The 24,922-nt window shown below is 48.5% G+C and overlaps 1 protein-coding gene across 1 annotated transcript; it reads left to right on the forward strand.

Annotated features, from left to right (window-relative positions):
• The first annotated feature begins 2,282 nt into the window (after window positions 1-2,282).
• Window positions 2,283-6,291, forward strand: COPB2 (coat protein complex I subunit beta 2). The gene has a single exon (XM_078664061.1). The coding sequence runs from the start codon at window positions 2,620-2,622 to the stop codon at window positions 5,365-5,367; it is 2,748 nt and encodes a 915-aa protein (XP_078520187.1). The 5' UTR covers window positions 2,283-2,619; the 3' UTR covers window positions 5,368-6,291.
• The last annotated feature ends 18,631 nt before the right edge of the window (window positions 6,292-24,922 follow it).

A 24,922-nucleotide genomic window follows, 5' to 3' on the forward strand; every position in this document is an offset into this window, starting at 1 on the left:
GCTTCATGCGAACACTCAACAAAGTGATCCGAATCGCACATGACAAAGGACAGTCAGTGGAAATGGCCATATTCACGTTCTTGCGAAGTTACCGACAAACACTCACACTACCACGGGAGTAGCTCCAGCGCATCTCCTCATGGGATGTGTAGTGGCCGACTCCATTCCTCATCATCCACGAATGGACGCCGGAGGTGGCTGATGAAAGCAGAATTGCAAGGAAGCCCCAGAAGTCCTATGCCCAAGTCAGTCAGAGGAGGAGGGCTGTGGCAGTCAGAATTCACCGAGGAGACGTGGTATTGCTAAAAAACAGAATAACCAGTGGAAAATTCGGACTGCCCTATGAACAGAAACCCTGGCGAGTCATCAGTGTGAAAGGCACCCGCATAACAGCCACCAGAAGGAGAAAAGTAGTGACCAGGAACGTGTCCCATTTCAAATTATTTCACCCAGAACCGGTGCAAATAACAACCTCTTCAGAGCCACCAGCAAACAGGGGGACCATCAGCCCAGTTGCCACAGACTCAACTGAATCTCAAAGAGGCCATCTGAGAGACGTCTCTCCTGAAGAGGACAGTGAGAGTCCTGATGATTTTGAGAGCCCCAGTGGGGGCCAGCGAGACTTTGATTCCGAGAGTACTAGCCCACGATCCACAACCACGATTAGCGATGAGGTCACCCAGAATCGAGGGATGTCCCAGTACAGCCTGAGAAGCAATCCAGAACCATCCTGTCGTCTTCGTGGTTATCTCATGTAAGATTGTTCTGATACATACTTAATGTGTTCTGTCTTACTAGACATCACAATGCTGTACTTTGATTGGATGTGCCTCCAAACCAGAGACTGCCATCAAGGGACTCCCTGTTGAACTTATGTACTCACATTTTGTTATTTCATGTTTTAGGAGGAATGTTGTGTTCCAGCTTCTGCGCGCCTGTGACGCAACAGGCGTGCAGCGTGTGGTCATGTGACCTAGTCAAATAAATAGGGGCCACGCACGTACGCACGCCACTTGGCGAGAGTGCGAAGAGCCATAAGCATCCATAAGCGTCCGTGTGTTATTTATTACCGGCCACGTGTCAGGCCTAGGCCAACCCAGGTGCCCCTGTGAGTGTAGGCCCCAGCACATGTCCCAGGGTTCATCACAGAGCAAGCTGGCAAGTTGAGAAGATGTCGACGTTTTGACCCCACAGTGTTATAGGAATCTGAAAAACCGTTATGGGTGGGGGTAGATTGCGGCATATGGAACCGACCTATTTTTACTACCCCCCCCCCTCCACCCAGTGTCTTGAGACCTTCACAGGTAAGTAGTGCGCTTTACAAATGTTCTGATTGTTTGTTTGCCATCCTGGGTTTCACCCGCAGATTTATGCGGTTGGGTGGGCCAACTACTGTGGCGTTTGTATTGATTTATTGAAGGTATTTGTGAATCATGTTCCCTCCAAAGTTGTTTTCATGCCACGTCTGTTCTCAAACCGTGGAGGCCATGCGCCCATGTTGCCATGTCTACCCCGCCGTGAGTCTCCTTCACGGTGCCTCCTTCCTCATCACCTCCCTGTCCTGAGGAAGACCCCCATAAAGGTTTTGCAGATTCCTATAACACTGTGGGGTGGAAACGTCGACATCTTCTCAACTTGCCAGCTTGCGCCTCAGCAATATACAATTACGAATGTTTCAAGCATGGCTCTGTAAAGTTATGACATTTTTTTGCTTTCTGTGTGGCTCTGAGAGAAGCCGTGTATTGATGTCTTTTGTGAGGATCACAAGATCTGCACTGTACCTTTGTTTGATACCTATCCACTTGCACTACAAATCACTAGAACCCTTCCTCACTTTCCCCCCGCTCTCCTTGGTGCACGAACAAATATCCGAATGAAAAAGAAAAATTAATTTTATTGTATAATGTCGTTTAGATTCATTGTGATTAAATAACAGTGGACTTAATTTACTGGTTCTGTTTGTTATGCTTTCGAGTTTATTGTTGACATTGTGTTTTGTGTTTGAATAATTGCGTACTGGGACCACTTAACCGTTCCGCTATATACCTAGGTCCCTGTGGCACTAATTGGGTCTACCCTTTACGGTAACGCCCACTAACATGGCGTCCGCGGGCGGCACATGCCGTGAGACAGGTTAGCGGTGTAGTTTCGGAGAGCTCCGTTTCGCCACGTCTGGAGTGTCTGCTTCAAGAGCTCCACGTCCCGTCGTTTCTATTGGTGCTCCTGAAGTATCGCGAGTTCTGTGCCTGGCTGTCCCGGAAGCTCCACGTCCTGTCATTTCTCCTGGAACCCCTAAAGTATCGCGAGATATGTGCCTAGCTGTCCCGGAAGCTCCACATCCTGACATTTCTACTGGCTCCTGAAGTCTCGCGAGATCGGTGCCCGCCTCTCCCGGAAGCTCCACGTCAGTAGCTGAGGCTGTGGTGCGGTTGTTGCTGTCTGAGCGGCGGCGGCCAGAGCTGAGTGACCGAGGCCGCGGGACCCCGAGCCCCCCGAACTCAGTGACCGAGGCCGCGGTTCCCAGAGCCGGCAGTCACTGTCCGCGGTACCCAGAGCCCGCTGCCAGTGTTCGGGGACCCCAGAGCCGGCTGCCAGTGCCCCGGGCCCCCCTCCGCCAGCATGCCTCTGCGCCTGGACATCAAGCGGCGGCTGACGGCGCGCTCGGACCGCGTGAAGAGCGTGGACCTGCACCCCAGCGAGCCCTGGATGCTGGCCAGCCTGTACAACGGCAGCGTGTGCGCCTGGAACCACGAGAGCCAGACGCTGGTGAAGACCTTCGAGGTCTGCGACCTGCCGGTGCGCGCCGCCAGGTTCGTGGCCCGCAAGCACTGGGTGGTGACGGGCGCCGACGACATGCAGGTGCGCGTCTTCAACTACAACACGCTGGAGCGCGTGCACGCCTTCGAGGCGCACTCCGACTACATCCGCTGCCTGGCCGTGCACCCGACCCAGCCCTACCTGCTGAGCAGCAGCGACGACATGCTGGTCAAGCTCTGGGACTGGGAGCGCAAGTGGGCCCTGGCGCAGGTCTTCGAGGGCCACACGCACTACGTCATGCAGATCGTCATCAACCCCAAGGACAACAACCAGTTCGCCAGCGCCTCGCTGGACCGCACCATCAAGGTCTGGCAGCTGGGCTCCTCGGCGCCCAACTTCACGCTGGAGGGCCACGAGAAGGGGGTCAACTGCCTCGACTACTACAGCGGCGGCGACAAGCCCTACCTGATCTCGGGCGCCGACGACCGGCTGGTCAAGATCTGGGACTACCAGAACAAGACGTGCGTGCAGACGCTGGAGGGCCACGCGCAGAACGTGTCGTGCGTGAGCTTCCACCCCGAGCTGCCCATCGTGATCACGGGCTCCGAGGACGGCACGGTGCGGCTCTGGCACGCCAGCACCTACCGCCTGGAGAGCACCCTCAACTACGGCATGGAGCGCGTCTGGTGCGTGGCCGCGCTGCGCGGCTCCAACAACGTGGCGCTGGGCTACGACGAGGGCAGCATCATGGTCAAGCTGGGCCGCGAGGAGCCGGCCATGTCCATGGACGCCAACGGCAAGATCATCTGGGCGCGCCACTCCGAGGTGCAGCAGGCCAACCTGAAGGCCATGGGCGAGGCCGAGGTCAAGGACGGCGAGCGGCTGCCGCTGGCCGTCAAGGACATGGGCAGCTGCGAGATCTACCCGCAGACCATCCAGCACAACCCCAACGGCCGCTTCGTGGTGGTCTGCGGGGACGGAGAGTACATCATCTACACGGCCATGGCCCTGCGCAACAAGAGCTTCGGCTCCGCGCAGGAGTTCGCCTGGGCCCACGACTCCTCCGAGTACGCCATCCGCGAGAGCAACAGCCTGGTCAAGATCTTCAAGAACTTCAAGGAGAAGAAGGCCTTCAAGCCGGACTTCGGAGCAGAGGGGATCTACGGGGGCTTCCTGCTGGGGGTGCGCTCCGTCAACGGGCTGGCCTTCTACGACTGGGACAACACCGAGCTGGTGCGCAGGATCGAGATCCAGCCCAAGTGCATCTTCTGGTCGGATTCGGGGGAGCTGGTGTGCATCGCCACGGAAGAGTCCTTCTTCATCCTAAAGTACATGTCTGAGAAAGTGGCTGCTGCTCAGGAAACCCACGAGGGCGTGACGGAGGATGGCATCGAAGACGCATTTGAGGTGCTCGGAGAAATCCAAGAGATTGTGAAAACCGGCCTCTGGGTGGGGGACTGCTTCATCTACACCAGCTCAGTCAATAGACTCAACTACTATGTCGGAGGGGAGATTGTCACCATTGCTCACCTGGACAGAACCATGTACCTGCTGGGGTATATTCCCAAGGATAACAGGCTCTACCTCGGTGACAAGGAGCTCAACATAGTCAGTTACTCCCTGATGGTCTCGGTGCTGGAGTACCAGACGGCCGTGATGAGGAGAGATTTCAGCATGGCGGACAAAGTCCTTCCAACGATTCCAAAGGAGCAGCGGACCAGGGTGGCACACTTTCTGGAAAAGCAGGGGTTCAAACAACAAGCCCTCGCAGTCTCCAGTGATCCTGAACACCGCTTTGAGCTGGCGCTGCAGCTTGGCGACCTGAAGATTGCCTACCAGCTGGCAGTTGAAGCAGAGGTGGAGCAGAAATGGAAGCAGCTGGCAGAGCTGGCCATCAGCAAGTGTCAGTTTGGCCTGGCCCAGGAGTGTCTACACCATGCACAGGACTATGGTGGTCTCTTGCTTCTTGCCACCGCCTCGGGAAATGCCACAATGGTTAATAAACTGGCAGAAGGAGCAGAGAAAGATGGCAAAAACAATGTGGCCTTCCTCAGCTATTTCTTGCAGGGAAAGCTTGATCGTTGCTTGGAACTGTTAATTACTACAGGGCGGTTGCCCGAAGCTGCCTTCCTGGCTCGTACATATTTGCCGCATGAGGTTTCAAGAGTTGTCAAGCTGTGGCGCGAGTCCCTCGCAAAGGTCAATCAGAAAGCCGCAGACTCCCTCGCAGACCCCACCGAATATGATAATCTTTTCCCCGGTTTACGAGAAGCTTTTGTGGCTGAACAGTACCTGAAAGAAAATGGAAATCTAGTACGTCCAGCCAGGGAGTACCCACTTGTCACTCCAAATGAAGAGAGAAATGTCTTGGACGAAGCGAAGGGCTTCAAACCAGGAGTCGTGAAAGCGCAGGAGCCAGAAGAAGGTGCCACGGTGTCTCCTGCATCTTCTGACTTACCTGCATCGCCAGATCCTGTCCTCATTGACCTGCCAGCACAGACAAAGGATGAGAAGGCTCTCCTGGAGCTGGACGATGACTTGGACAATATGGACTTGGAGGACATTGATACCACCGATATTAATCTCGACGAAGAGTTCTCGGATGATTAAAGAATAGGAACATTGTTTCTGTGACCAAACCTTTTCTTCTGAAATATACTTTAAATCCTCTGCTTCTTTCCTTACTTTTTGTTAATCTAATTTTAATAAACTACATATTAGCTTATTGCTCATGGGTAAAAGTAGAATTCAGTGCTCTTCTAAACTTCACACTTATCACAGTCGTACTTTTAAAGTGCATACTTTTCAGTTCAGTGAATATATATATTGCTGTGTATAAACGCTCTGAACACGAAACAAACCCGTGCACAGCCTTTATATTAATCTGTGAGCGCTGCAAATAAATGCTAGCTTCCGTCAGAAAGGCAAGACTGGCTTAATAGTTAATGTACCTGCTTCACGGTTTGCTATTGGTAAATCACAGATTTATATTCTTTGTCAAATAGCTGTTGGGTCATGCATTTGCTGCAGAAATCGTGCACATCTCAGTTACAAGTTGTATTAATTGTGGTGTAGATTGGTTATGAAGCCGCATGCAACCTGGACAGCACACATTTGAATGATTGTAGTCCAAAATGTAATCTTTCTTTAAGGTTGATTGATATGCTTTTCTTTGGGTATCAATAGACGGCTATGGTTCAGTTCAAAACTTTTGTCTACTGTCACCAGCAGGGCACTGGAATGATGCATCAGTGGAGGCTTAACTTTGGATCCTGGATGGGTATGTTATGTGTTGAGAAAAGGCAGACGACACAATCGCATTCCACATTCTGTTGTGATATAATCGTGTTTTGTCATCGTGGCACATAACATCCCCAAAAAAGCAATTTGCCTTGCATGGAGGCACAGAAGCACCATTTAATTCTGTTCCCTTCTAACTTCTGAATAGTTTAAGTAAAACATGCCATGTTGCACTCTGCAGAACACAAGTATGCTCACTTCACTCAATAAAAGGTGCGTCTTTTTCATTCTTTATATCCCGGTAATGTATTGGAACTGATGTTTAGTTATGATTTTAATCATAACACAAGACTTCTCGTGTCTGTCATGGAGTGCAACTTGTGTTTCAATAATCATAGATGTGACATTGTGTCTCTCAGTAAAGCCCCTAAGGGGAGCAATCCCTTTCAGGACGAATGAGATGCGAGAAAATGACCGGTATTAGTGACTGGGAGTGCAACAATTTAGACAGTATGGCGGAAAACAGAAAGAATATCTAACACATGTATTCAAGTAACTGGGATGAGGTGTTTCAAACTGAAGTGTACAACATATATGTGCAAAAAGTGATGGTGGACGTGTGTATAAAGAACCCAAGTATACCCAATCATGAAGTTCAATAAATGAGCAAGAGACTCATCTAGGGGATCTGAATAGTGAATCAGCCAATGTCATACATGTACACAGCATTCACAAGAAACAGGAAAATTCCACCCTGTCATTCATCCCTGAGGGATGTAGAGAATTGAGGTTTTTTTATCCAGAAAAATTCCGACATCAGTTGCAGTTTAACATTATCCATGTCGCAGCGTTGTTGTACTACCTCCAATATTGTAAATTTCAGTTGGGATATTTGGTGTTTGGCCTCTTTCCAATGGGTGGCTACAGTAGATTTTACTTTTTGCAGTCGAATGTTGCTTTTGTGTTTTGTCATCAGTATTTTGATTTTCCTTTCTGTCTGTCCTACATAGATTTTGCTGCACGGGCATTTGATTGCGTAGATCACGTTTTTAGTATCACATGTGCTAGAATGTCAGATCTATTTTATATCCTTTTGTGGGATGCATCAACACATTGCCTATGATTACGTTGTTGCAATGCACACAGTTTTGACATTTAGACATTCCTTTGTATGTTGTTGCCTTTGTGTTTTCGGTGGTCAATATTTCTTTGGGGTTTTTTGATCTTTGGAATGCAAAAGTGATCACTGTATAATCCTTGTAGGTCAGGTTCCGTTGTAATGAGTGGCCAATGATGGTTGATGATGATCTTAATTCTTTGTGCTTCAGTCGAAAATTTTAATACACAGACAGTTTTTTTCTCTGACTCTGGTGTCCCAGGTTTTAGTAAAGCTTCTCTGGGCATTTGGTTAACTCTTTTATTGATTCCACCAGAACCTCTTGGGGATATCCTCTATGTCGATATTTCATCACTTGATTTGCAAACGAATCCTGAATGTTAATGGGATCTAAAGTAATTCTCTTGAGTCTGATGAATTGTGAGGTCGGGAGATGTTTCTTCAAGGTTTCAGGATGAAAACTTTGGTACAATAGACTGGTGTTTCTCTCTGTCTTTTTGATATGTACTTTTGTGTTCAACTTACTCTCTCCTACGGTGACTTGCACGTCCAGAAATGCTATGGAATGCTTATTGATGTTGTGGGTGAATTTTATTCTTTCGTTGTGAGTATTGAGCATTTCGATGTTTCTTTCCAGTTTAATTCTGACTCTTTTCCATATTTAGAAAATGTTGGCAATGTATCGCTTGAATATAAAGTTTTCTGTCCATTCAGGATTTCCTAAGATATGATCAGGTTCAAATTTCGACATGAAAATGTTGGCATACGAAGGTACCCCCCCCCCCCCCCCCGAAGCCCATTGATGTTCCATTTCATTGGCTGTAGAAATTGCCCTGCCATTCAAAGTAACTGTGGTAGAGTGCAAAATGCATAAGTTCTATCAAACACCTTGTTGACTTCCTGGGTACTGCCCTTTAGTAAACTCCACTCTAAGGCCTCTAGGCCATCATTATGCGGAATTGAGGTGTAGAGGGCTGTGACATCCACGGTACATAGCCAATATTCTGCATTAGCGTCTAAGTTGATGGTCTTTAGTAAGTTCAAAAAAGATGTGGTGTCTTTTATATAAGTGCTGCTGTTTTGCACAATTGGTTGTGGGTACCAGTCTACATATTTGCCAATAGGTTCAGAGATAGAGCCACAGGCTGAGACAATGGGTCTAAACGGAGGTTTTTATGAATTTTTGGGTAACATGTATAACTTGGGTCTGCGAGGAAATTTAGTCTCAAAGAATTTGTGAGTGTTTTCAGTTATCCATTGCATTTCAAGTGCCTGATCCAAAACTTGTTGCAGAATCTTCTGATATTCGTTGGTAGGGTCATTTTCAAGCGGTATGTAAATTCCTTCATTGTTGATGTGTGTGTTGACGCTTGTTGTGTAGAAATTGGTATCCATAACGATTAGTGTTCCTCCCTTATCTGCTCTTTGAAAGGTTAAGTTCGTGTCGTTAGAAAGGCTTTTCAAAGTGCTCCATTCTTGTGAGGAGAGGTTAGTCTTCCTGGGTTTAGATAAATTGATTTTCTGAATTTCTGAGAGAACAGTTCTCTCAAATGCATCAATTGTTTTGTGTGGAAAAGGCGCGCAAAAATTGCTTTTTGGGTTTGAATTCCTTTGAGATGAGTTCTTTCTCATTATCCGGTGTTGGTTGAGAATCTTTAAAAAAATATTTTAAAATGAGTAGTCTGAAATTAGAATAAAGCTATTTCTGTTTCAGGTAGATTTGATTTGTATGTGGGACAAAAGAAGTTCCTTTGTTCAGTACTGCAATTTGTGCTTTGGTGAGTTTTTTGGATTATATGTTTATGACTAAGTAACTTTCGTCTGACTTCTTGTCACTCTCTTTTCTTGCTCTTCCTCGGTTTCCTTTGCCCCTCCTTGTTTTTCGGATTGTGGTGTTGCTTTGGCTGCAGGGCTTATCTCTAAAAAAAGCCGTTTTTTGTACTGGAATTTGTGTTTGTTTTTCTGTGGATTTTGAAGTGCTAGCAATTGGTCTCCTTGTTTGTGCTATATCTGTATCCGAGACCACACTTTTTTGTGAGGAACTGTTGTTTGGTTTAGGTTGTGGTTGTTGCCATTTTTTTGGGTTGTAGATCTCTGCCCAGGTGTAAACTTCTTCTAGTTTGTAATCTATAGTATCGCGTCGATACTTCCACACCTTCCGTTCATTCACTTTTGCATATTTCTCTAATTTGATGTTAATGTCGTCTAAGATGGTTTGTAGGTCTGGTTGTTTGTCTAGTTCCTTTTTAATGCCTACAATTTCTTTTTCTAATTCTTTAAGAACTTTTGAGAGTTCCTTCACGATAAGGAGGATAAGATCTAGCGAACATTTGTTCAAGGTTTGATACCATCTTTCTATAAATTTCTTGTTGTTCTTACATAGCATTGGCTTCAGGGCTATTCTTAATCCCCTAGGGGTTCTATGTTCTTGTGATAATGGATTAACGTTGTGGCGTGGAGCCTTTGATTAATCTCTTTCTTGCTTATGTATTCGAATTGGCGTAAAAGTTGTGCTGATGTCGTGATTTGTGGACTGAATGCTCTGGTCTCCTGTATTATACCGTAAATCTCTTCCGCGGCTTCAGTAGAAAATCCTAAGGTTACTGCTTTGTTGGTTGTGATTTGGGCTATGTCGTCGAATTGCATTCTTGCGGTTGGTGCAACGTGGGATGAGGTATGCAAATTTGCAATCAAATGTAGTTTATCTCTGTGCACTCGTTTATTCAAAGTTAAAACTGAAATTTCATCAAAGATATTGTGTTGGCGCTACGCCTGTCGCACTGTGCCTTTCCATATCAAGAATCCGTGTGACAAGAACAATCTTCTCACTGAGACGTGCGCTCGTGTAACTTGAAACACTATGGTTACTTCAAATCAATAATGGTTTAAATGATAACAATTTGATCTGGTTCATTTTTCATGGTAAATATAATCTTTATTTTCAAGACGATCCTTCCATGCTTTACATCATAAATCATTCATGTACATCTTCATGATGTTTAATTGTTGAATTGCAATACCCAATGCATTTCGGGTCTGTTGAAGTGACCCTTCCTCAGGGGTCTGAAAAAGGAAATGATACAGGACCATTGCAGTCACTATAACGGCAATAATTGTGGTATATAGTGCACAAAAAAGTGGGTTAATGCTGTGATAAACTGTCATACAGTCTGATTGCAGCGTGAGATATAATGTGTACGGCGGACCGAGGCGTGTAAAAACGGAAGAGAAGTGTAACCAATCGCTTCTCATAGTGAGCGTTTACCGAAACGGTGGCACAAGTAGAGTGCGGATGCCGGCGTGTCGGTCAAAGACATAGTGAGTTGGGTGATTCAATGCACCTTAACGAGTGCATTTATCGGTGGGGGAGTAACCATAGTGTTTCAAGTTACACGAGCGCACGCCTCGGTGAGAAGATGGTTCTTGTCACACGGATTCAGTTTTGATTTTACCCAGTCATTGCATATGATCTTCAACTTGTGTACAGCTCCACTTTCCAAACCCAGGATTTTCTCCCTACAATATGGCTTACCTATGGGGGAGATCCAACAGGATTTTATTTCACAGCTCCATGTCAATCTTGAGCTCAGTAGATGGAGTTCTCCCTGTCAGTTATAACAGAAGAACACCCCAGATGTACAAAAAATGCAGCTGGACATCTCTGTTTTGATTGCTGGCACTAGTGTGCCCCCAGTATCGTTTTACCTCATCCATAGAGACATGCTGGTTATGCCTGGTTGGTGGGAAGGGTGTGGGTAAGTGCAGCCTTTGTCTTCGAGAGTGTTGGTTGATACGTTATATGTAAGAGACATTTGTACATTGTGCATTTTACCATTGTTATGACCTCTTGATACTATCAACCGTTTTTAGGGCTTTGATCGTTTCTGAGGATGCCATCAGAAATTAGGACTTGTTAAATTACAGATGATGGCCGTGTTGTATGTCAGCTTCTACTTAATGTGTCTGTGCTCAGTTATGTTACTTTAACTGAGCGCACAGTAACCAAATGTCTCTAGGCGCGTTAGTGAAGGATGAATCAGAACAAGAAGTGGAAAATAATTAAAAAACAAGAAACGGTCTGCATTCAAGTTTTAAGAAGTCGCCTGAACTAAAATATTTTTTTCCAAGGCATAATCTATCTGGAAGAGTTCCAGAGCCTTGTGGCACAATCCGCAAAGCTGCATTCAACAGCTCTATACTAGCAGGTCTTTAGAACCCTCAGTAAATGAGGGTGCCTTCTGTGATGATCACTGTGGAGGTGCTTGTTAATAAAAGCTGGTGTATCACATGGTACCATCTTATGCACCGACTTTTAAAATACATTTGTTGTGTCCTAAGAAGCCAATGAAGTTTCCGAAGAATGGAACTGGTGCATGCTCATCGGAAGCTAACCAGGTTGCTATGTTCTCGGTCACTTGCATATTATGGAGTGAAAATTGGTTGAGCTCTCAGCAAAAAATGTGTGCAGTCCCAGCTAAATCCTAGTACAGCAGTCACAACCATGTGCTTGCTGTCGGAGGATAGAGCAGGTAGAAAAGGCACATCCCTGGTGTCAGTCCAGAGTACTGGATAATGCTGGTGAGTAATTATTCCTGCTGGCTGTTTGTGTAGGTCCATAGACTTGTTGGTGAAAGTTATCAAACAGAGATGGAAGTGGGCAGATGTGATTGGAAAAATAGGGGGGCAAGATTGGGGTGACGTGTAGGAGAGTTTCTAAAAAGAAGTAGCTTACTTGGAGGTGTTACGTGAGGTGTAATTTATGAAGCATGACACATCAACAAACAGCTTCTAGGTATTGGGATGCAAACACATGGTTCCGTAACAATTTACATGTTTCTAAAACAGAAAGCCGTTAAAACATAGAAGCCTAATGTGAAAAGACATGAGCTTTAAGTCCATAAGCTAGGAGTAAGAAACAAAATATTGCCTAATCATGTTTTTCTACAGAAATTTACTGGAGGGGTGCAGGAGTATAATTAGATTTAATAAATGGAAAAGATGTACCGCTTAAGTCAGGAGCAAAAAAGGTAGAAACCTTTCCATAGACTGATTTTGTGTGCTAGACAGAGCTTTTTAAGTTCAATTTGAGTCTGGATTAAAAGCCAGAGTAAGGCTTTTAGGCGAGGTGCAGTATGGGAGAACTAAGGTTCCCCTACAGCAGTCCGGGTGGCAATTTGCGGATAAGGTAAAGGGATTGTCACAAATGGAGGCTATACGAATAATTTAGGCAGACGCCTATTAAAGCAGATTTTGCTGATTGTTCTCATCCTCATTTAGCAAAGGGAGGACTTTTTCATTTTGATCCCAAAGATTCAATCCGATAAGAAATTCAAATCTGCATCAAAATACTTTTTGAGTTTTCTCTTGATGGTCTTGTACTGGTGTTAGACAGCTGTCCTCTGTCTCAGGCCAGTGATAACTAAAACTATGGAATCTCACAATTTCACTTTTACTGGTGATGAGTTTGTCCAGTCATCCACTGCTTTCTCTGAAAGAGTCGGGATTTTAAATTCACTGTAATCTAATCCTGTGGCAGAATTGCAGATGAACATTTTTGTATCCTCTGTGTTGGACCTAGGGAACCCCAAGTCACCTAAGGTAGCTTGGCACTAAGTGGGTAGGCCTAACTCAAGGTACATGTGTTAAGTTTGCGTCAAACCCTTTAGTAACAAGACATCCACCACTCAAAAAAAAAAGGGCACTACACCAATTTAGGAAAATATGAGCTGTTTTATAAAAATATACTTTGCTCTTTCGTCTAGGATCAACCTTCAATTAATGCAGTGTAACACCATATGTCAAGCAAGGAAAGTATTACTCCTTCAACAGTTGCCCAATTATTACATTAATCAGTTTCCTTACATACGGCACATTATATTTATCTCCAAAGAGCAATGTTAGACTTCTCCAAACTTTACTGGACTTGACTTCTCTGAAGTGCTTATACTTTTTCCCCTTCTGCACCTTTAGCCACCAAGAAGGTACACAACCAATGAGAGATGTCAGTGATACAAGAGATTTACATATGCACTAGCAACCTCTAAGAGGATCTTATAATTTTTCTTAGACAGTAGGTACTTTCAGCACTACTTCGACATTTGATCCAATCCCCAAATCCTGGTTCACTGGCTGCCTTTCCTTGGACCTGTAATCAATGAGGTTTGCATCACCAAGCTACTCCCCACCTTCTAGGACACAGTAAAGGGGGAATAACGAACAGTGTATCTATACTATTTTTACATGCACTAGTACTAATTTTTCCCTACACGGAAAGACCTTTTTAGAACCCCACTCCTCTGTCTCTCGAGGAGGTTAATTCCTAGGGGTTCAGTCTTCCCCCTTTTCCCACACTCTCCTTACTGTACTGTGGAGACTGCACTGCCCACGTCTCCGAGTGTCTGGGTTGTCAGGTGGCTCTACAGAAGTCCCGGCCGGCAGCTGCTGAATCTGTTTCCTCCCGCCCAGCCAGCCACCTGATCTCAGTGCTGGCGCGGGGAGGACTGGGAATGACTCTCTTTCAATCGGGAACTGCTGTTGGGTCCTCCGCTTTCGGCCACACGATTCCAGGGCTGGCGCTGACCAGGCTGATCAACACTGACGAGCGCCGCTTCCGCTTCTCTCCTCCGGCCGGCTCCGCCTCACAGAGCCAGACGGCTCAACTGGGCATGCGCGGAGGTGAAGTGTCTCCCCGCTGGAGCCCGCGCTCTTCTGCCGGCGCTTCCCCCTTTCACTCCGCCCACTCTGGAACCAACGGAGGCATCACCAGGGCCGCTCCACACAGTGAAACAATCCTCTCACTACGCCTCTCCCCTCACCTCAGGTCCGGCGGCCACACCTCCGAACCTGCGCTGTTCACCTCACGCTGGCTCGAGAGCAGACCAGTTCGTTTCCACACCTCTCTTGCTCCCTCAGCGACCGCTGCTCTCCTCAGCCAGCAATCTGCCACGGCAGGTAAGAGGTGGGATTCCGTGGGGTTATATCGCCAGGGGAAATCAAGGGCAACTACAAGCAGAATTCCTTTAAGGAGCTAATCGAGGGGGGCCATAAAGAATCGCCCTCAGTCTTAATCTTCTCTTCTTATTGGCAACACTCTGCCCGAGCCTTTCTAAGGATTTTCCAGCTAGGCAGAGGACTGCGCTCCGCAGCGCCGCAGTCTCCTTCACCCACTCACACCCCTTTCTTCAAGGCTAGGGGTTGGTCAGGCGCCCAGGGTCTCCAGTAATCCTACGCAGCGGGGACAGGTCAAGTAACCCAAGGGAGGAAGGGTGGTGGATCAATAAGGCAGCGTCCTTAGACTGGGAGGTCAACCCTTTGACTATCCTACCCTCACCTTCTGCTACAGCCTGTCCTCCAGCTGACTCTCTCTGGTAAGACAAAATGGCTGACCAGCATTCCGCCTTATATAGGCTGACCCTCAGAGGTCCGGAAGGGACCAGAAGGTTCTGGAATGCCCTACTCTACCCTATGGGACAGGTCCCAGGTATGTCAGTTATGACATTTGGTAGCCACCATTTTGTGACTCCAAGGGAATTCCTGTCCGGGAAGGCCTCTAGGCCTGAGGTGAAAAACTATGAGGGCGAAAGAGCACCTATCCCCTAGACCAACACCCTGAAAAATCTAGTGGACACAAAAATAAATAAAGGCATGAGGGGCAAAAAGGGGACAAAATAAATAATCAATTGGAGGGACTACGCAAAAGGTCAGACAGGTCTAACACGCGCCCCCCCCAGCTGAAAGTGGGGAGAGCTACCCAACCCCTTGGGAGTCCTCATCACTAAGGCGGAAATACCTGGAGAGACCGTCTGCATTGGCGTGGTCCACTCCAGGCCGATGTTCCACCCGGAAGTCCATTCCCTGTAGGGAGATGGACCATCTCAGCAACTTGGGATTCTCCCCCTTCATCTGCATTAGCCAACGAAGGGGTCGGGGGTCAGTCTGAACCAGGAAGTGCGAGCCAAACAGGTATGGCCGCAGCTTCTTCAGAGCCCACACCACCGCAAAGGCTTCCCTCTCAATGGCACTCCACTTCTGTTCCCGGGGAAGCAGTCTCCTGGAGAGGAAGACTACAGGCTGATCCAGGCCCTCTTCATTCAGTTGTGATAACACTGCCCCAATGCCATGTTCTGATGCATCTGTCTGGACAATGAACTCCTTGGAGAAGTCTGGGGCCCTCAGGACCGGTGCTGCACACATTGCCTGCTTCAGTTTTTCAAACGCTTGCTGACAAGCTTTCGTCCAAACTACCCGTCGAGGTTGTTTCTTTGAGGTGAGCTCTGTGAGGGGCGCTACAATAGTGCCATACCCCTTCACAAAGCGACGGTAGTAGCCTGTGAGGCCCAGGAAAGCTCGAACCTCAGTCTGTGTCTTGGGGGGTTCCCAGGCCATGATTGCCTCAATCTTTGCCTGCAGGGGCTGCACTGTCCCCCTACCCACCAAGTGTCCAAGGTACACAACCGACCCCTGCCCAATCTGGCATTTGCTGGCCTTGATTGTCAATCCAGCTTGTTTCAGGGTCTGGAGAACTGCTTGCAGATGTTGCAAATGGTCCTCCCAACTGCTACTGAAGACAGCAATGTCATCCAGGTAAGCAGCCGAGAAACCCTCCATTCCGGAGAGGACCTGATTCACCAGCCGCTGAAATGTGGCAGGGGCATTTTTGAGCCCAAAGGGCATCACACAAAATTGGAAGTGTCCCTCCGGCGTGGAGAAGGCTGACCTTTCCTTTGCTCCATCTGTCAAGGAGATCTGCCAGTACCCTGAAGTGAGGTCAAAGGTACTTAGGTATTGGGCAGCTCCTAGCCAGTCAATTAATTCATCCGCCCTAGGGATCGGATGAGCATCAGTCTTTGTAACTGAGTTCAGTCCCCGGTAATCCACACAGAACCTCAGTTCTGGCGTGGTGCCCGGTGGAGCGGCTTTTGGCACTAGCACCACCGGACTGGACCAAGGGCTGTTGGAAGGTTCTATAACTCCTAGCTCTAGCATCTTGGCAACCTCTCCATGGATGCTAGCCTTCACCTTGTCGGACAGCCGGTAGGTCTTGGACTTCACTGGTGGGCTGTCCCCTGTGTCCACATCATGGGTACACAGGTGAGTCCTTCCCGGGACAAGGGAGAACAACGTAGAGTACTGCCCTAGTATCTGGCGGCAGTCCTCCCGCTGTTCAGGAGTTAGAGTGGGAGAGAGAATCACTCCCTCCACTGACCCATCCTTTTCCTGAGACGAGAACAAGTCCGGGAGAGGTTCGCTTTCCGCTTCCTCTCCCCCATCAGTCACCATCATTAAGATGACCTCGGGCCTCTCATGGTGGGGTTTGAGCCGGTTGGCATGCAGCACCCGTAGGGGCTGTCGAGGGGTCTTAAGGTCCACCAGGTATGTGGCCTTACCCTTCTTTTCCAACACTTCAAATGGGCCTGTCCAGCGATCCTGGAGGGCACTAAGCTCTCCAGGCTCCATCACCCACACCTTCTGGCCAGTCTCCAATTCCACCTGGTGAGCATTGTGGTCGTACCACTCTTTCATGACTGCCTGGCTGGCCTCCAAGTTGTCAGAAGCTTGCTTCCACAACTTCGCCATTTGGCTCCGGAAGGCCAGCATGTAGCTCACCACATCCTGGGGGGGTTTCCTGGGAGACTTTTCCCAACCATCCTTCACCAGGCTGAGAGGACCGCGTATAGGGTGCCCATACAGAAGTTCAAAGGGGCTGAAGCCCACTCCCTTCTGTGGCACTTCCCTGTAGGAGAATAGCAAACAGGGTAGGAGGACGTCCCATTTCCTCCGCAGGCTTTCAGGCAGACTTCTGATCATGCCCTTCAAGGTTTTGTTGAACCTCTCAACCAGTCCATTCGACTGGGGGTGATAGGGGGTGGTGAACCGGTAGGTCACTCCACACTCCTTCCACATTGCCCGCCTGTAAGCTGACATAAAGTCGGTCCCCCTGTCAGACACAACTTCTTTGGGGAAACCCACTCGGCTAAAGATCCCCATTAGGGCCCTAGCCACCACAGGTGCAGTGACAGTCCTCAGAGGAATTGCCTCTGGGTACCGTGTGGCATGATCCACCAGAACCAGGATGAACCTGTGACCAGCTGTTGTTGGTGGATCCAATGGCCCTACAATGTCGATGCCCACCCTTTCAAAGGGGGTGCTAATGACAGGAAGTGGTTCCAGGGGAGCTTTCAGCTTCACCCCTGTTTTCCCACTGGCTTGGCAGGTTACACACGTCCTACAGTAGGTGTTAGACGCCACTTTCATCTGAGGCCAGTAAAAGTGAGGGACAAGCCGAGCAAAGGTCTTGTCCTGACCTAAGTGTCCTGCCAAGGGAATTTCATGAGCCAATTCCAGCAGAAAGGCTCGGTACCGTTGGGGGACTACCAAGGCCCTTTGTGAACCAGGCAAGGGTACTTTGGATTCACTGTAGAGGAGTCCATCCTCCCAGTAAATATGGTAGTGTCCCGCAACGTCCCCTGCTGCCTGGGCTTCAGCCTGTCGCCTCAGTCCCTCAAGGGTAGGGCACTCCTTCTGGCACTTACAGAACTCTTCTCTGGTAGGCCCTCCCTCCACATGCCACTCAGCAGGGATGGGCAGGTCCTCCAGAGAAACTACTTCCCCCCCCCCCCCCCCCCCACGGACTCCTGGTCCACCACCGCGGGTGGCCGATCTGTCTCATGGGGTATGGAGGCCGAAGCAGGCTTCTCCTGTCTTCGGGTCTGTCCCTTTTTGGCAGCGGGTTGGGCCATTGTTCCAGGCTCCAACCCAGGCGAACTCCATCACCGGGCAGTCGCAGACCTTGTGCTTACACAGGCCCAGTCAGGTGTACCTAGCATCGCTGAATGCGTCCGGTATTCCACCTCTCTCCAAGCATTGTGCTCCATGTCATTCCCCAACAGACAATCAACTGGCACGGCAGGGCTTACGGCAACTCGAAGTGAACCTGCAACCCCTTCCCACTCAAAGGGAACCTCGGCCACGGGGTAGTGGCCCATTCTGCCGTCAGCCATCGCGGCGGGGTGGAGTACATTGGGAATCACCTGCTCTGGAGACACCAGATGACTTCTCACCATAGTCATACTGGCTCCTGTATCTCTCAGAGCCTCCCCTCTCTGGCCATTGATGGTGATCCACTGCCCATACTTGGTAGTATTTGGGGGCACCTGGATCTTAGGAACCATCTCCCGTCCTCCCAGGGACACTAAGGTGACACCCGCCCACTCACCCCCCTTATCCAAGGGCAACTCCTCCCCGAGCGCTACACTAGCTACTCCCGGGGCTTTTCCTCCGGTGGGAGGGGGTGGTCTCTTTGGGCATCTGACATCTCCCTTATAATGTCCAACACCACCACACTCGAAGCAGTGGACAACCCTTGGCTGCTGGCTTTGGCCAGGATGAGGGTTTCTGGGCGGGTTAGCCTTAGGGGTGAACCCTGTTCCCTTTCCCTGGAAACTGTTTTGGGGACCTTTAGAGAACTCCCGCTTTTTATCTCCCCTCCTTCTTCTGAGGGGCGCCCTGTCCGGCCTTTTGGGAATCCCCTCCAGTCCCCTTTGAGGACACCCGAGTACTTGCCCAGATGTCCGCCTCCTCTGCAAGCTTCCGGGGGTTGGTCAGCTTGCTGTCCACCAGGTGCTGGCGCAGCTCGGGAAAACATTTCTCGAGTAGATGCTCTTTAAGAAAAAGATCATACAACCCATCATAATCTCTCACCTCACTGTCCTGTACCCAGCCCACCAATGCCTTCCTCGCATAATCCAGGAAATCCACCCAGTTCTGGGTGCTTAACTTGTGGCTCCCCCTGAACTTCTGGCGATACTTTTCTGGGGTTAATCCAAACTTCCTGATCAATGCTAGCTTCATGGTGCGGTAGTTGGTCTGCTCCTCCGGTTCTAAGGCTAGCAAAGTGTCCCGACCGGTAGGAGGCATGTACTTGTACAACCCCCCCCCCCCCGTGCATCTCCTGGATCCCATGGGCTCTTAAGGAGACCTCATAGGCTGCCAGCCACTTGGCTATGTCATCCCCCTGACTATAGCTGGCAATTATATCCTTAGGCAGGTAGGGTCTGGACTCCCTGGTTGGTTCTCTGGTTTCGCTGCCACCATTTGGAGTTGGAAAGGGTCCCCGTTGCAGGGCCTGGAATTCTAACTCTTTTAGTTTGAATTCATGAGCCATTCTCCGCTCTTCCTTCTCCTGTTCTAACCTCCTCCCCTCCCTCTTTTCTTCCAACTCCATTTTTGCTATTTCCCACCTTAAGTCTATCCTCTCTCCTGTCAGCTAACTCAGTTTCTGACAACCCTCTCGATGACACACTGCTGCCCTCCCGTGAGGTTGCCTTGGGGCTGATTGACATCTCACCCACCCCCGGGGGACATTCCGCAGTCCTATCAATGACAGTACCTCTGTCCGATTCCTCTTCCACCGTTCCCTCCTCATTGCGCGCTTCCACCCAAGCCCTCAAACTGGTCTGGAGTTCCCCCTTCTTGGCACCACGCTTAAAGAACATTCCCAATTGTTGACAGAAATCTTTTAGCTGGGCCAATGAGCAAGTGTCCAGTTTTTCCAGTGCAAATTCCATTTTGCAACAGGCAACACAAGGTTAAGCACACAAGAAGAATAGAGTTACAAGGGCAACCTGAAGCTGCCACCACCCCACCACCAGGAATAAATTTGGAAAAAATAAAAATTAGGAGGGCCGCTAGGAGAACTCCAGGTGTAGGTTAGTGGATTATGTTTTGTTACTTCAGAGTAGACGCAAACATAGTTTTGATCCCACCGCTGGACACCAATTATGTTGGACCTAGGGAACCCCAAGTCACATAAGGTAGCTTGGCACTAAGTGGGTAGGCCTAACTCAAGGTACATGTGTTAAGTTTGCGTCAAACCCTTTAGTAACAAGACATCCACCACTCAAAAAAAAATAAGGACACTACACCAATTTAGGAAAATATGAGCTGTTTTATAAAAATATACTTTGCACTTTCGTCTAGGATCAACCTTCAATTAATGCAGTGTAACACCATATGTCAAGCAAGGAAAGTATTACTCCTTCAACAGTTGCCCAATTATTACATGAATCAGTTTCCTTACATACGGCACATTATATTTATCTCCAAAGAGCAATGTTAGACTTCTCCAATCTTTACTGGACTTGACTTCTCTGAAGTGCTTATACTTTTTCCCCTTCTGCACCTTTAGCCACCAAGAAGGTACACAACCAATGAGAGATGTCAGTGATACAAGAGATTTACATATGCACTAGCAACCTCTAAGAGGATCTTATAAATTTTCTTAGACAGTAGGTACTTTCAGCACTACTTCGACATTTGATCCAATCCCGGTTCAGTGGCTGCTTTTCCTTGGACCTGTAATCAATGAGGTTTGCATCACAAAGCTACTCCCCACCTTCTAGGACACAGTAAAGGGGGAATAACGAACAGTGTATCTAGACTATTTTTACATGCACTAGTACTAATTTTTCCCTACACGGAAAGACCTTTTTAGAACCCCACTCCTTGGTCTCTCGAGGTGGTTAATCCCTAGGGGTTCAGTCTTCCCCCTTTTCCCACACTCTCCTTACTGTACTGTGGAGACTGCACTGCCCACGTCTCCGAGTGTCTGGGTTGTCAGGCGGCTCTACAGAAGTCCCGGCCAGAAGCTGCTGAATCTGTCTCCTTCCGCCCAGCCAGCCACCTGATCTCAGTGCTGGCGCGGGGAGGACCGGGGAATGACTCTCCTTCAATCGGGAACTGCTGTTGGGTCCTCCGCTTTCGGCCACACGATTCCGGGGCTGGCGCTGACAAGGCTGATCAACACCGACGAGCGCCGCTTCCGCTTCTCTCCTCCGGCCGGCTCCACCTCACAGAGCCAGGCGGCTCAACTGGGCATGCGCGGAGGTGAAGTGTCTCCCCGCTGGAGCCCGCGCTCTTCTGCCGGCGCTTCCCCCTTTCACTCCGCCCACTCCGGAACCAACGGAGGCATCACCAGGGCCGCTCCACACAGTGAAACAATCCTCTTACTACGCCTCTCACCTCACCTCAGGTCCGGCGGCCACACCTCCGAACCTGCGCTGTTCACCTCACGCTGGCTCGAGAGCAGACCAGTTTGTTTCCACACCTCTCTTGCTCCCTCAGCGACCGCTGCTCTCCTCAGCCAGCAATCTGCCACGGCAGGTAAGAGGTGGGATTCCGTGGGGTTATATCGCCAGGGGAAATCAAGGGCAACTACAAGCAGAATTCCTTTAAGGAGCTAATCGAGGGGGGCCATAAAGAATCGCCCTCAGTCTTAATCTTCTCTTCTTATTGGCAACACTCTGCCCGAGCCTTTCTAAGTATTTTCCAGCAAGGCAGAGGACTGCGCTCCGCAGCGCCGCAGTCTCCTTCACCCACTCACACCCCTTTCTTCAAGGCTAGGGGTTGGTCAGGCGCCCAGGGTCTCCAGTAATCCTACGCAGCGGGGACAGGTCAAGTAACCCAAGGGAGGAAGGGTGGTGGATCAATAAGGCAGGGTCCTTAGACTGGGAGGTCAACCCTTTGACTATCCTACCCCCACCTTCTGCTACAGCCTGTCCTCCAGCTGACTCTCTCTGGTAAGACAAAATGGCTGACCAGCATTCCGCCTTATGTAGGCTGACCCTCAGAGGTCCGGAAGGGACCAGAAGTTTCTGGAATGCCCTACTCTACCCTATGGGACAGGTCCCAGGTATGTCAGTTATGACATTTGGTAGCCACCATTTTGTGACTCCAAGGGAATTCCTGTCAGGGAAGGCCTCTAGGCCTGAGGTGAAAAACTATGAGGGCGAAAGAGCACCTATCCCCTAGACCAACACCTTGAAAAATCTAGTGGACACAAAAATAAATAAAGGCATGAGGGGCAAAAAGGGGACAAAATAAATAATCAATTGGAGGGACTACGCAAAAGGTCAGACAGGTCTAACACTCTGTATACATGTGAAGTTTGAAGATATGTCTAGGATCAGGAAGATTAATGGTTAGTGGACTCATTTATTGTTTTAATTTCTTCCTGACTATATCCGCTGAGGATTCAAGCTGCCTTTGCCAAATGGAGTATAACTCCTCATGTTGTTCAATATTTTTAGGTCGAGCCTAGGCTGCTCTGCGAGACTTTAGTAAGGGGCTTGAGACAGCTCACCACGTGCTCGTGCGTGGGTTTTTGTTTTTCTCACAGGCTATTGAGCTTTGTGTGCGTCTTTCTAAGAAAGACAGCATGTAATTGGGCAATGGCAGGTGCATGTACCGCCTTTGCTCCGCCCACGGCCTATTGCTTGCAGTTACCCGTACGGGCCACATCTGTTTTCCTTTATCATGCACAGATGTGTGCTCGACCATGCAAAACAGATGACTCGCTGTGGCGCGCGCACCACTCGCATGCTTGTCATTCTTTCCCTGTTTGCTAAACGTTTTGACAGATGTAGCCTACACTGGCAGCTATTGACTGAAAGGGGCGGTTGGCAGCTCGGCGTGATGGGTGGGCCCATTTTCCGCCCGACAGCAAGTCTCGCTGAAGCACCCGTGTCATTTGTAATGTCAGCCAACAAAATGTAATCAAACATTCCAACAGTTTAATCACAGAGGGCTGCTCGGCAGATGATTGTACTGTCAATATAATGCTATTTCATTATCTGTTTGTATTTTATATTGACAGTGTCAGATAAACAGTGTGGAAAATTAAGATAAAAAATATGGTAATTTTATTTCAATCATCCTGCTACAGTTGCTGGCCCATTGAGGGATTGATTTAGTTCTGAATTAAATTTTGGGTTGAATGTAAAGTTTAATCTTCATTCTTCTCAGCAATTCAGTTCCCCAAAGGCCTCTTAGTAAGTACCCATTCCATTTGATCTGTAATGAAAACTAATGGCTGAAATGAATTGTTTAAATCAGCCGGCGTGTATGCCAGGGCTGACACTGTTCCCTCTTCCAGCTCTCTAAACATGATTTTTACTTCTCGCCTCAAATGGGGGTGCGGCGGAGGCAGGGGCAGAAGCGGGTGGTCTAATAGCTGTAATCAGCACCTCAGTCAAAAGTGGGCATGTAAGGGGATCTGGTGTCTTTCCCATCTCCCACATGCTCGTTCGAGCTCCCCTCCCTCCTTCGTCTGTGTTTGCTTATCCACCCATGGCCCGTTCTGATTCCCCGTGCCCGCTCATCCTCCGACCTCACCCTCCCTGCGTTTACTCGTGCTGTCTTCCTGCTATTCCTCTTGTGTTTGCTGAGGCCCCACCTCCTTTCCTCGGTGTTCGATGCCTTCCAAGGGATGTGGTTATCAGCCTTGCTCCCTGCTGCTGGCTCTCTCTGACACGCGCCATTACAGAGGTCATCATCCGCGTCAACAGGCAGGAAGTCATGGTTGATTTTACCACTCTTTATGCTTCTCAGGGGAGAACTTCACACACAACGAAACGGACATAAAGGCAGTTCTTGGTTCATCTTGCCTCGCTCTGGTCTTTAAGGCAAGTTGGTTTCAGCTTGAGAACAATTGCTTATTTTATTTATTTTATTTTGAAAGTTTTATATAGCGCGAACAAGATCTTTGCAGATAACAGAGCGCTTTACACAGGCAGGTGGAAGGGTAGGGGAACAAGGGGGCATAGTAGGGAGGTAGATCATCAAGTTCATGTACATAGCAAAAATATTACGTATAGTACAGGTATGAGGTAGCAAGGCATAGTTGGAGCGTAGGTCATAAACGATGTAAATAATACAGAAATAGAGAAAAAACTGATATGAGGGAGCAAAGGATCTAAGCACTTTAGACTAATATAAGTCAAAACACACGTACATAGGCATATATCGGCTATATCATAATAAAATACTGGTAATATTGTTCGACGCAATGTAAATCAAACGAATTGTTCAAGTGTATTTAGCCATAAGGATATTTTTGACTTCTTTCTTAAAAAGAAGGGAGGAGGAGATGAGCCTCGTTTCAGGAGGAAGTGTGTTCCAGATTCTGGGCGCCATTCCAGAGAAGGAGCGTTTGTAAGTTTTTTCCTTCCGGAATCTTCGCGGTTTCAGCAGAAGATTGTTTGTGCTCCTGGTAGTTCTGGACCCTCCGGAAATTGTCAACTTATGAGTGAGGTAGCTGGGTGATTTCAGGTGTATAGCCTTGTGCGTCATGCAGGCGATTGTCAGCTGTATTCTGGCTTCAAGAGGCAGCCAGTTCAAGGATTTAAAGTCAGGGGAGATATGCAAATGTTTTTTTGATCCAGTGATGAGTCTTGCTGCCGCATTTAGTGACGCTCTGAGGGGTGCAGTTGTCGTTAGGGGGAGGCCGCAGAGGGCCATGCTGCCGTAGTCTATGCGAGGGATGACTAGTGCTTGTACTGCTGTTTGGAAGTCTTTTGCTGGGAGGAAGGGTTTCAGTTTCCTCAAGGTATTTATTTGGAAGTTCGCCCCCTTAGTAGCTTTGCTGATATGCTGCTGCATGTTTAGATTGGTGTCTAGTGTTATGCCTAAGGATTTTGCTGAGTCCACGATGGTCGGTTGGACATTGAGTGCTGTTAGGTGCTTAAGCCAAGTTTGTGCGGCAGATCTTTTCGTGGGAGGTGAGATTAGGAGGAACTCAGTCTTCATAGCATTGAGTTTGAGGTGGTTATCGGCCAGCCAAGATTGGGTGCTTCTGATCGTTGAATTCAGACTCAGGATGTCTTTGGGGGATTGTAACTTGAGATATATTTGAGTGTCATCGGCGTACATGTGAAAGTGTACATTGGATGCTTGCAGCAGGGTGGTGAGAGGTTCCATAACTAGGTTGAACAAAGTAGGGGATAGGCAGGATCCTTGAGGGACACCTAACGA

Source organism: Lissotriton helveticus, chromosome 10 (assembly GCF_964261635.1).
Source record: "Lissotriton helveticus chromosome 10, aLisHel1.1, whole genome shotgun sequence".
NCBI classification, from domain to species: Eukaryota; Metazoa; Chordata; class Amphibia; order Caudata; family Salamandridae; genus Lissotriton; species Lissotriton helveticus.